Genomic DNA, 12,384 nt, shown 5'->3' with positions numbered 1-12,384 from the left:
GCTCAGGCTGGAGTTTGAAGGGGGGAAGGAAGGAAGTCACTGGGTTTGGAATCATGCATGGAATATCAAAAGAGGCGTGGAAGAGAAAGCACTGCAACTAGTTTTCACAAAGTGGTTACTTACAGGTAGTAAGTGTAGGAGTGATAGGATCTTCTGCCGAGTGGGGTGGAAGGGCAAAAGCAGTGGTGGAAGGGGTGGAGGGGGAATGAAAATGGAAGGAAAGAAAAAGTAAAAATATTAATGTCTGAAAATATAGAAAAATGAACAAAACCTGATATGGTGACACATGTGACGAGTTCTGTTCTGCGTGTCTGCTTTATGAGGCGGAGCTGTGGGCGGTGCCTATGGTGTGGGCGTGGCAGTCACTATTAATATCATTAACATCTCATTAAGGGCGTCCTCAGACGTCATAGTTCATTCAGTGCGGAAGAAAATAAGGCTGTGAGGAATTTATACAAGGAATAACTCACATTCTTAAGCTTATTTATTTATAAAACCAACTCCTCCAGAGAGGAATTACCATATTTCCAGCGTTCGCTGTGATGAATGATTCAAAAAGCCGAGTTTAGCAATGCCAGGGTTTGGTTTGGTCTTAGCATCCATCATTAAAAGCACATTACGGCGGCGGCGGGGGCTCAGGCTGGAGTTTGAAGGGAGGAAGGAAGGAAGTCACTGGGTTTGGAATCATGCATGGAATATCAAGAGAAGTGTGGAAGAGAAAGCACTGCAACTAGTTTTCACAAAGTGGTTACTTACAGGTAGTAAGTGTAGGAGTGATAGGATCTTCTGCCGAGTGGGGTGGAAGGGCAAAAGCAGTGGTGGAAGGGGTGGAGGGGGAATGAAAATGGAAGGAAAGAAAAAGTAAAAATATTAATGTCTGAAAATATAGAAAAATGAACAAAATCTGATATGGTGACACATGTGACGAGTTCTGTTCTGCGTGTCTGCTTTATGAGGCGGAGCTGTGGGCGGTGCCTATGGTGTGGGCGTGGCACTCACTATTAATATCATTAACATCTCATTAAGGGCGTCCTCAGACGTCATAGTTCATTCAGCGTGGAAGAAAATAAGGCTGTGAGGAATTTATACAAGGAATAACTCACATTCTTAAGCTTATTTATTTATAAAACCAACATTTCAGCCATACGCCTATCTTAAGATATAATTAATTATTATTAATACCTTGAAAAAGTCTGATAGCAGAAATTTTGGATTCATACATGTATACAATTTTTGCACCGCAACATTCAGCTGTGTGTTTATATATTTTTTTAACTGTTCATAAAAACAATAATTTATTTAAAAAACAATAATGCATGCAGATAAGAATGGCTTTCCAAACGATTTACACAAACGTATTCTGCTGGTGTTGAATGCAACATTTACATATACATTTTCTTAAATTAACAACCCATTTAATTCTTAAGTACATAAATTAAATAATCAAGTTACATGTTGTGATTATCTTGTGCTTTATTAATTTTGGTCTATGTACAAATGCATTTACAATGTGTTTAATTTTTCTTTTATCTCAATTATTGCTTAGTATGTCATAATTTGACATTTTATCTCATATTTTTAACTTTTCATGTCATAGTTTTGCCATTTTTCTCACAATTAAGACTTTATGTCATAATTATGTCTAAGTACACAATAATTACAAATTTTTTTTTTTAAATGTCATAATTTTTATCTCATAATTAACGTTTTATCTCATAATCATGAATACTTAATTTCTGAAGTTTTGGTTTACTGAAAACATTTACGTAAGAATTTACTAATTTTCTTAATGTTCATCTTGTGCTTTCTTAATTTTTCTAGAAAGACGTTTTCAGTGTTTCGTCAAATGTCGATCGTAGACCTCATTCATGAAACGCAAGCAGAAGCAATTCTGTGCAAACCTTTCTCACAAACAAAAAGCTTGCATTTAATCGAACGCAATCATTTATGCAAGAACAATTTACACTAATTCATTCAGCTTGTGTTTCATTAACGAGACAGCACTTCAATCTCTCACAGCTTCATTTTCATTTGTCTAGTACAGGGTGAAGAGAGAGAGAGGACAGGACAGAGAGCGGTTAGAAACAGGCTGATTAGCTCTCGTTAGAGGCAGAGGTAGTGAGTTTGGGTTCAGGTTTATAATTCTGCGACAAACACAAGCTGCGAAAGCAATTCTAGCGCTCTAAGTTTATTAGTTGTCTCTCTTAATAGTGAACTCAGTCCTGACTCGTTTTATCTCATAATCATGAATACTTCATTTCTGAAGTTTTGGTTTACTGAATACATTTACGTAAGAATTTACTAATTTTCTTAATGTTCATCTTGTGCTTTCTTAATTTTTCTAGAAAGACGTTTTCAGTGTTTCGTCAAATGTCGATCGTAGACCTCATTCATGAAACGCAAGCAGAAGCAATTCTGTGCAAACCTTTCTCACAAACAAAAAGCTTGCATTTAATCGAACGCAATCATTTATGCAAGAACAATTTACACTAATTCATTCAGCTTGTGTTTCATTAATGAGACAGCACTTCAATCTCTCACAGCTTCATTTTCATTTGTCTAGTACAGGGTGAAGAGAGAGAGAGGACAGGACAGAGAGCGGTTAGAAACAGGCTGATTAGCTCTCGTTAGAGGCAGAGGTAGTGAGTTTGGGTTCAGGTTTATAATTCTGCGACAAACACAAGCTGCGAAAGCAATTCTAGCGCTCTAAGTTTATTAGTTGTCTCTCTTAATAGTGAACTCAGTCCTGACTCAATTACTGATGTCGGTGGATATGGATCCCATCAAATTACGCTGAGATTTAACATGCAATGCCAATGTCATTATGCTAAAAACGGCCCGGGCGACGCATACAAACGATCTGACGGAAATTGCCTTGTCAGCAAAATGAAGGCATCCCTCTCCAAATGTTTGGCCATTTTGAGACTCAACAGCAAAATCAATAGAGACAAATACCCTTATTCTGAGAAGGTAATGACTCTCATTAAAAACATATTTACTTGGCCCTGCCTTTAATCTACATCTGAAACCACTGAAAGCACGCTCTGAATCTAAAGCAGAACGAGAGTGGGGCTGTTTGCACGAGGGTTTTTACTCCAGCTCAGGACGGATCTAATGTAAACTCGCCCGGGGCAACGCGCCCGGAGCGTCTCTTTGAAAAAAAAAAACGCCTTTCATCAATTTTTCTCTCTTATCTTGCTTTTCTTTCACTCGTTTCTTTTTTTTCTGCACAAGATAAGCTTGGAAAATATTTGTGCTATTTCCCGTCGCCGGGTCATTAAAGCGCTGCCGTTTGTTTGAGAGTGGCGCGGGGAGAAAAAAATTAATATTTCATCAGGCAGCATGTATTGGTGCCACAAACCGTGTAATGGTGCTTATCAGAGCGATCAAATCCATTATTCTGTGTTCAGTTGACAAAAGGGGCCGTTTGAAAAGCGAACAGAAACTCAGCAGAGATTCATTTGACTTTGGTGTGTTCATGAGCACACTGGATGGCACCATGACACGGGAAGACTTCTGTACGGTACAGGAGCAATACAACAGCTCTCTGAAGCTGAAGTGAGTCATTTTCTCCTACGCTCAAACACTTTCTCGTACATTAATGTTCTCAGTCACTGTAAGTGAATCAGACTCAAAATATTCTCAACCAATGACGTGAGTTTGGGGGCGGGGCTATCAGTTTGGTTGAATTTTTATCTCTTAATTATGTTGTTTTTACGTCACAATTATGACTTTTTATCTCATAATTGTTGACTGTCATCATACTTTTTTATCTCAATTATTGCTTAGGTTGTCAATTTTGACTTTTTATCATTTTTATCATATCATTTTTAAATTCATATCATAACCTTTTGTCTCATAATTTTGACTTTTTATCTCATTTGTCACAATTTACTTTTTGTTTCATAATTTATACTTTTGTCACAATTACTTTTTTTTACACTTTTATTTCATAATTTAATTTTTTTATCATAATTTCAACTTTTTATCTCAATTACTGCTTAGTATGTCAATTTTGACGTTTTTTATCCCATTTACGATTTTCATGACAATTTTGACTTTTTATCTCATTTGTCACAATTATGACTTATTTCATAATTTATACTTTGTCACAATTATTACTTTATCTTATACATTTTTACTTTGTCATAATTCAGTTGTTGCTTAGTATGTATTATTTTTTACTTTTCATGTAATAATTTTGACTTTGCATCTCATAATAATGACTGTCACAATTATGACATTTTATCTCATAATTGATACTTTTATGTTACAATTATGACTTTTATCTTAGAAATTTTAGTTTTTGGCATAATTTAAATGATTGTGTAGTGTGTCATATTTTTGACTTTTCATGTCAAAATTTCGACTTTGTATCTCATAATTACGTCTCTTTACCGCATAGTTACTTATTATCTCATAATTATGTCTTAGTATTCAATACTTTTTTAAAATCTCATAATTTTTTATATTATAATTCTGATTACCAAAGCATGATCTGTCCCACATTTAAATACTTTGTCGTAATGTTCAGTCTTTATTAGCGAGTCACTGGACCATTGAATCAACACTGTGACGCATTCTCAGCCAGTCACATGAGTTTGGGGGCGGGGCTATCTGACTGACAGATGTATCTCATAATTGATACTTTTATGTTACAATTATGACTTTTATCTTAGAAATTTTAGTTTTTGGCATAATTTAAATGATTGTGTAGTGTGTCATATTTTTGACTTTTCATGTCAAAATTTCGACTTTGTATCTCATAATTACGTCTTTTTACCGCATAGTTACTTATTATCTCATAATTATGTCTTAGTATTCAATACTTTTTTAAAATCTCATAATTTAGATTTTTCATGTCATAACTTTTTAATATTATAATTCTGATTACCAAAGCATGATCTTTCCCAAATTTAAATACTTTGTCGTAATGTTCAGTCTTTATTAGCGAGTCACTGGACCTTTGAATCAACACTGTGACGCATTCTCAGCCAGTCACATGAGTTTGGGGGCGGGGCTATCTGACTGACAGATAGTGGGAGCGCAGTGGTGCTTAAATGACACACTTCAGCTTTCAAGAAATTAAACACAATTTCATGGTAATCAGCACATTCATGTTAATCAGATCAGATGAAGTATTGTTGAACAGAAGTGAAGCTCTCTTACCGTTTCTTCATGACCAGCACCACGCCGAGGAAGATGATGACGAAGAGCAGGATGCCAGCGATGACGCCGGCGATCTTCACCGTGTGATCCGTCTGTTTCTCGGGTTCCACGGCATCAGGCTTCCGGGTCGCGGCACCTGGAACAAGAAGTCCAGACAATCATGGCTGAAATGAGAGTCACTGTGATCTTATGATGTAAATGCAACACATGGTACAGGTACACTGTAAATATTGACACTAGCAGAAATTGAGTGAAATAAGATTTATATGATTGTGTGCTTTTTGTTAATAAAACAGGTTAGTATTAGCAGACAGTTAGTCAAGTTAGTTGATCGGTTGATTATACTGGCTTTGCTTGTAGAAAAGAAGAAAACACGACAAATATCTCTATAAAACCTCAACTGTTTCTCTTAGACATCAATGAGAGTAAACGGAGACTCCTGTATTCTCATGTGTCTCCTCTTGAGTTTCAGAAGCGATCTCAACAATGTCTCAAACTGTGCTCAGATCAGACAAAACACTAAAGTCTGCAATCAGATCTCAATACGAATTCAAGCATTTCTCACCACATACAACAAATATCTAATGATCTCTGCTTTTTCCTCATAAGCAATTTTAAGAAAAACATTTGAGACTAAGTTGATACTTCAATGAAACATACATGAGAACTAAAAGTCATAAAGAGCAACATCTGTTATCTAAATGGACTGAGCGAGCGTACGAGAGTTCAGAGAGAAACAGCGCGTTTGCCTGTTTACTGTATAATGTGATGCACCGCGGATCAGTTCCTCCTGCCAGCTACACTTCTTCAATCAAGGCCTGACAACATCCATCAGCCGGGCCTATGGGCTGCTGTTACCATGGTGACGGATGAGCAGGTTCCCGTGTTTGGGTTCGAGTTTCTGTTCTGCCGCAGGTGATTCCCAACAAACAACAACAAAAGAACTGCTTCCCAGCAGATACTCACAAAACTACAGAAGCCCATTTCTGCCACATAAGAAAAAAATTAATGGTTTGGTAAATCATAATTATGAGATAAAAAGTCAAAATTATGACATACTATCATGACATAAAGATTATGACAATTCTGACTTTTTTCATAATTACTTTTAATGCCATAATTTCTGTTTTTGTCATAATTTCAACTTCTCATTATGTTTTTTTATGCCATAATTATGACTTTCTAGTAATTTCGACTTGTCATAATTAACTTTTTATGCCATAATTTCAACTTTTTATCTCATAATTATGACTTTTTATGTCACAGTTGACTTCTCTCATAATTAACTTTTTTATGCCATAATTTAAACTTTTTATCTCATAATTATGACTATCTTGATGACTTTTTAGCTTATAATTTCGATACATCAATATAGATTTGTTATCTCATAATTATGATTTTTAATGCCATTACTGACTTTTTATATCATAATTCCCTTAATTACACATAATTATTGCTCAGAATGTCATAATTTTGACTTTATATCTCATATTTTCAACTTTTCATGCCGTAATTTAAACTATTTCTCGCGTAATTATGACTTTTTGTCAATTTCAACTTCTCATCTCATATTATGATCTCATAATGACTTTTTAGCTCATAATTTTGACTTATTTAGTTTCTCTCATAATTTCTACTTTTATGTCATAATTACAACTTTTTAATCTCAATTATTGCTTAGCATGTCATAGTTTTGACTTTATATCTCATATTATCAACTTTTTAAGTCATAATTGTTACTTTTAATCCCAGAAGTAAGTTTTTATCTCATAATCATGATTTAATTGTCATGTCATAATTTTGACTCTTCTGCCTCATAATTCTGATTTACCAATGCATGATCTTTCTCTCATGTGGCGGAAATAAGCTTCCATACAAAACCACTGTATGCAAACAATATCGACTTTATTATAAATGTTGTCGCCTTATTCTGCAAATCATGAAAACGTTCTGGACCGAAAATGAAAACAGAAATTGAGTATGTTTATTAGCATAAGTGCAGAAAAAGTGTTATTGTCATGACGCTCATTTGCATTCTGGAGTCTGAGTTTCTTCAGACTGGATGGAGGCGAGAGAGAGTGTTTAAAGACGGGCCGCAGGCTGCAGCGAGGGGTCGAGGAGGACGACGATCGGCATAAACAGCCTCGCTTCAGATGACCAGAGGAGAAACCATCACAGTCTCGCTCACAAACAAACATGCAAACACTTAGAGGAACAGAATCCGTGATCATGCATAATGATTCAGTAACGGACCGAAGAGGCCAGTGATCTGAAGATGTGTTTACATAAGGTTTAATTAAAAAACGACAATTTTCTCTTTACTGTTAATCTGTGGTAAACATCCACAATGAAACGATTGATGGGTCAAATCCTGCATTTCACAGCCGCAGATGAGAGCCGTCACCTGGGACTGTTCAACAAACACTAAATATTGAAATGTAATGTTCTGACGGGATGTGGTGGTCATGCATTACAAACGCCGCAGGCTTGGGTTTGGGGTTTGCCGGGGTCATATTGATTCCTTCGACTGACATCGGTGCTGAATAAAAAGCAGCTAATTTAGTGACTCCTGCTCCAGCGTTTATTTTCCACAGTAAATGCGTGTATTCAGCGTACAGATTCAGCTAATGGAAAGTGACCTTCTACGGGAAGCAAACAGCAGGGATCAAATGAAGCTCATCAGACGGACGGTAACCCTGAAAATCCTCAATTACCTTTTCAACCTGCATCCATTCAGGACTAAAACGAATCAACAAACGCTGCTTTACACAACAGTCACGGGTTACACTCATACACATGGCAGAAATACTGAAATATAGCATATAGCACTACATAAAAAACATTAAAAAGTTACACAGACATGAAAACATAAAAAACATGGAAATACAGCTCACATTTAACCCTAAAAATTTTAATAAAACATTTGAAAATTCTATTTAGCATAAGAACGAATAGCGATTTAAATGATTTTTTTATTGTGACATTACTTTCAAGAAAAATAAAACATTTATACCAATGCATCCAGATATTTCACTTTTGAGTTTTTATTTATTATATTACATAACATTACATTTATTTATTGTCAATTTCTTCTCAATGATTCTCATTGCTACAAAACCTTGATTTTCTTTTTTATATATATATATATTTAAATCAGCATACATGTTGTGCAGCATAACAAATACTACCATGATATATAAATCAATTGAAAAACTATATATTATTTTCATATTATTGTAATGACAATTTTTAGAAAATGCTACATTTTTATGCAAACATAATGTTAAAAACAAAACAGTTCACATTACAGTCATGAAAACTTGAGGAAACTTGAGGAAAATGCTAAATCTGTAAAATGCAAAATGCAAAATGTAATAAAATTATAAATATTGAAAATAAAAAATATAATTTTTATTTTAATAATATATAATATTATATTATATAATAATAAATATAATAATATGATTTCTTCTTATTTATTTTTTCCCTTTTAATTTAGGAGTGAAATACGATCTGGACATGAACACACACACACACAGTGAGCAGAAACAGGCCTGGTTTAACACACACAGAGCGAGGTGGATGGTGGAAGGTCTGACCTGTTAGTTGGCTGTCGCCGGCAGCGGGTGCGATACGCACATACGGCGTGGTGAGCTGAGTCACAATAATGGCAGCTAGAACAAGAGAAGAGATCCAGCCCAACATGCACAGAGAGAGAGAGAGAGAGAGAGAGAGACACGCCGAGGCATCGTTACACCTGTAGGGTTATTAATGCAGAGTAGAGAGACAGACTCTCGTGAGCCGCCTACACAGACAGCACTTCACTTCACAACTTTTTAAAAATATCTTTATTATATCTTAGTATGTCATAATCTTGACCCTTTTCTCATATTTATGATTTTTGTCTCATAATTATGACTTTTTATCTCATAATTTGGCGTTTTCTCAATTATGACTTTTTATCTCATAATTATGACCCTTTTCTCATATGTATGACTTTTTATCTCATAATTATGACTTAGTATGCCATAATTTTAACTTTTCCCCTCATAATTACGTATTTTTTCTCTCATAATTTGGCTTTTTCTCAATTATGACTGTATCTCATCATTTTAATTTTTTTTCTTGTAATTGTGACTATCTCATAATTTGTCTTTTTGTCAATTGTGACTTATCTTATAATTATATCTTAATATGTCATAGTTTTGACTTTTTCACATAATTATGACCCTTTATCTCATAATTTGGCTTTTTCTCAATTATGACTTCTTATCTCATAATTATGACTTAGTAAGTAATTTTAACTTTTCCCCTCATAATTATGACTTTTTATCTCATAATTTGGCTTTTTGTCAATTATGACTTTTTATCTCATAATTATGACTTAGTATATCATAATTTTAACTTTTCCCCTCATAATTATGACTTTTTATCTCATAATTATGACTTAGTATGTCATAATTTTAACTTTTCCCCTCATAATTATGACTTTTTATCTCATAATTTGTCTTTTTCTCAATTGTGACTTATCTCATAATTATATCTTAATATGTCATAATTTTGACTGTTTCACATAATTATGACCCTTTATCTCATAATTTGGCTTTTTCTGAATTGTGACTTTTTATCTTATAATTATTACTTTATCTCAGTATGTCATAATTTAGATTTTTGTCTTATAATTATGACATATCAATTAGTTGCCAAGGCAACATCTCTACTTTTTTATCTAATATATTTTATTTCAGCTTTATTTCAAATAACAAAATGGTTTTAATAGTTTTAGTTAACCTCTTATGTATTCTTTGCGGAAAAGTCAATGGCGGCTCACGAAGGCTTTAGAAAAGAGCTTGAGAAAGCCAGAAAGATTTTATTCACATGCTCAGTAATAACAGCTGGACATTGAAGGTCATTGAATTATTGCATGTACATTTTTTAAATGCATGTGGAAAACACAAAAAAATCTACCCTTCATGTGTGTTTATGAGACATTGATGGTCTACATCTGTATGTGTTATGATTGACAGGTATAGAGCGCAACTGCTGCGAAAGTTCATGCAAAACCAATTTTAGTCAATGCATTTTCAACTTGGACAAACAATAGAGGATTTTCTGCATCAGATGGGTTTCATGTTCACGATTATCTTGAAAACTAAAGCCACAAACTCTCATTTGCATCGAGCAGGCTTGACACCATTAGAGATGTGGCACGTAGACAGGAAAATAGATTATGTACCATCTGTGCTCAATTAAATCACAAACAGCGGCGAAAAAAGGCCCGAGCATCGCTAACTGCCGCCCGAAGTCTCGTAACGGTCCACCAGAGGTCAGAAAACACAAAAACACCACCGCCGTACGCGAAGCCATCGAGTTTCCGTCGGAGTGATTCTCCATCTGTCGCGACGTGAGATGACTCCCCTCAGAGTCGACAAACTCTGCATACAAACGCTCCCTTCTGCATTTTAACGTCACATTTTCTGATTGCTTTACATTAAGAATAGTAATGATTTTTTGCATTGCGTTTTCATGACAGTTAAACACATTTTGCCTTATAGTACATTAATGTAATTCTGTTTTACTTTCAAACTTTTTTGCTATGGTTCTTCTTAGTTTTTTAAAGATATAACTGAAATAACATTTAAATTATTAAAATAAATAATACCACGATATATATTTTTTATCTTGCATTAAGACAATTATGCCTATTTTTAAAAACATTAAGAAGAGTAATGATTTTTTGCATTGTGTGAAGATATTACAAAAGTGTTATTAAAACTAATATTATCATGATACAAAAAGTCAAATGTTATTTTCACATTACAGTAAAAGAAAATGTTAAATCTTTATGCAAAATATAATTTATAATAAACATTTAAATAATACATTTATAATATATATATATTTTTTCTTTGCATTGAGAAAATTAAGCTTATTTTAAGAACATTAAGAATAGTAATGTTAGTAATAGTAATGTTTATATATAGTTTGCATTGTGTTTTCATGGCAATTAAACACATTTTACCTTATATTACATTATTGTAATTTAGTTTTACTTTTGAAGTGTTTCGCAATGAATAACATAATATATAAGTAATATATTAATAAATATATAAGTAGTTTGGGGAGATAAACAGTTTTTTTGTTGTGGATTTCTTTTGCAGAATCATGGTTAATTTAGTTTTAGTCACCAGTTGTTAAATGCAATTATCTAAAAATTCCATCGATTAACAACCAGAGTAGGTCTGTCTTTGTGAGTCACCATTAAAAATCAATTCACATCTGGAGAAAACATCTGACTTCCAGACTGCTGTGCTCTATATCTGTTCATCATGATTTGATCAGATGTGCCTGAAGTACTGTTTGTCCTGGTGACTGTTTGTCATAATGCATTGTGTTTCATATAGTATATAGATTTGTTAGTGATCAGCGTGCAGTGAGCGTCAGCTCGTTCTTCACTGGGAACACAGCCGAGCCGCAGTCATTTCTGCAGACGAGCTTTAGGGAACATGTTTCAATCAGTGCACTCGATTACTCTCACACAGACCCACCTTTAGTGGCCACGCGAACACAATCGATCTTAGTTTCCTGCGAGAGACAGAGAGAGAGAGACAGAGAGAGGGAGAGAGAGAGAGAGAGAGAGAGAGAGATAAAAGGGAAAGCATTAGTTTTGTGTCACGTGAGATGCAAACACATGAGCTTCAGTAATAGAAACATCCGCTCTCTTCTGATGAACCCATAAACACAACAAACTCTGAAACATGAGGGGAAAAGCTGCAGATTGCAGAGCTAAATTAATGAATGCTTTCACAGTCTCATTTCCTCAAAACCATCACTTAATTTCACCTGTGATCTTGACAACAATACATTTTTTATGATATTACTTTCTGTATTTCTTGAAAATGTAAAAAAGTACAAGTTACAAAGCAGCTTTACAGAAAATTATATCAAAATAGTTTCATCATCTTGTTCTATTTGCCGTGTTTCCCTGTAAAAAATGCATAAAATTCCTTAAAACGAGATCAATTTATTTTAAAACCAGAATTTCACAAGAAAATAAGACTTGTTTTTCAGATAACATTTCTTTAGTTAAAGTTAATTTCTTGTCCCTTGGTGAAATAGCATTTCTGTGAGAATTAAGGTTATGTTACCTGATAACTAATACTTTAATAAATCAATAAAAATTGAAGAAAAAAAAAGGAAGTGCATATATTCATG

General features: G+C 34.1%; 1 protein-coding gene across 1 annotated transcript in view; it reads right to left on the bottom strand.

The window, feature by feature from the left end:
* The window catches only part of LOC107566921 (receptor-type tyrosine-protein phosphatase mu-like), a 181,706-nt gene that overhangs the window by 91,670 nt on the left and 77,652 nt on the right, over positions 1-12,384 (bottom strand). Inside the window, exons 11-14 of the mRNA XM_016252498.1 lie at positions 11,718-11,754; positions 8,769-8,843; positions 5,170-5,305; positions 757-786 (exon numbers count right to left, since the gene is read on the bottom strand). Of these exons, the coding sequence (XP_016107984.1) occupies positions 757-786; positions 5,170-5,305; positions 8,769-8,843; positions 11,718-11,754 (278 nt within the window). The remainder of the gene's footprint in view (positions 1-756; positions 787-5,169; positions 5,306-8,768; positions 8,844-11,717; positions 11,755-12,384) is intronic.

Source organism: Sinocyclocheilus grahami, unplaced genomic scaffold, assembly GCF_001515645.1.
Source record: "Sinocyclocheilus grahami isolate Dianchi unplaced genomic scaffold, SAMN03320097.WGS_v1.1 scaffold1113.1, whole genome shotgun sequence".
Classification (NCBI taxonomy): Eukaryota; Metazoa; Chordata; class Actinopteri; order Cypriniformes; family Cyprinidae; genus Sinocyclocheilus; species Sinocyclocheilus grahami.
This window is presented reverse-complemented; position numbering and strand designations above follow the sequence as displayed.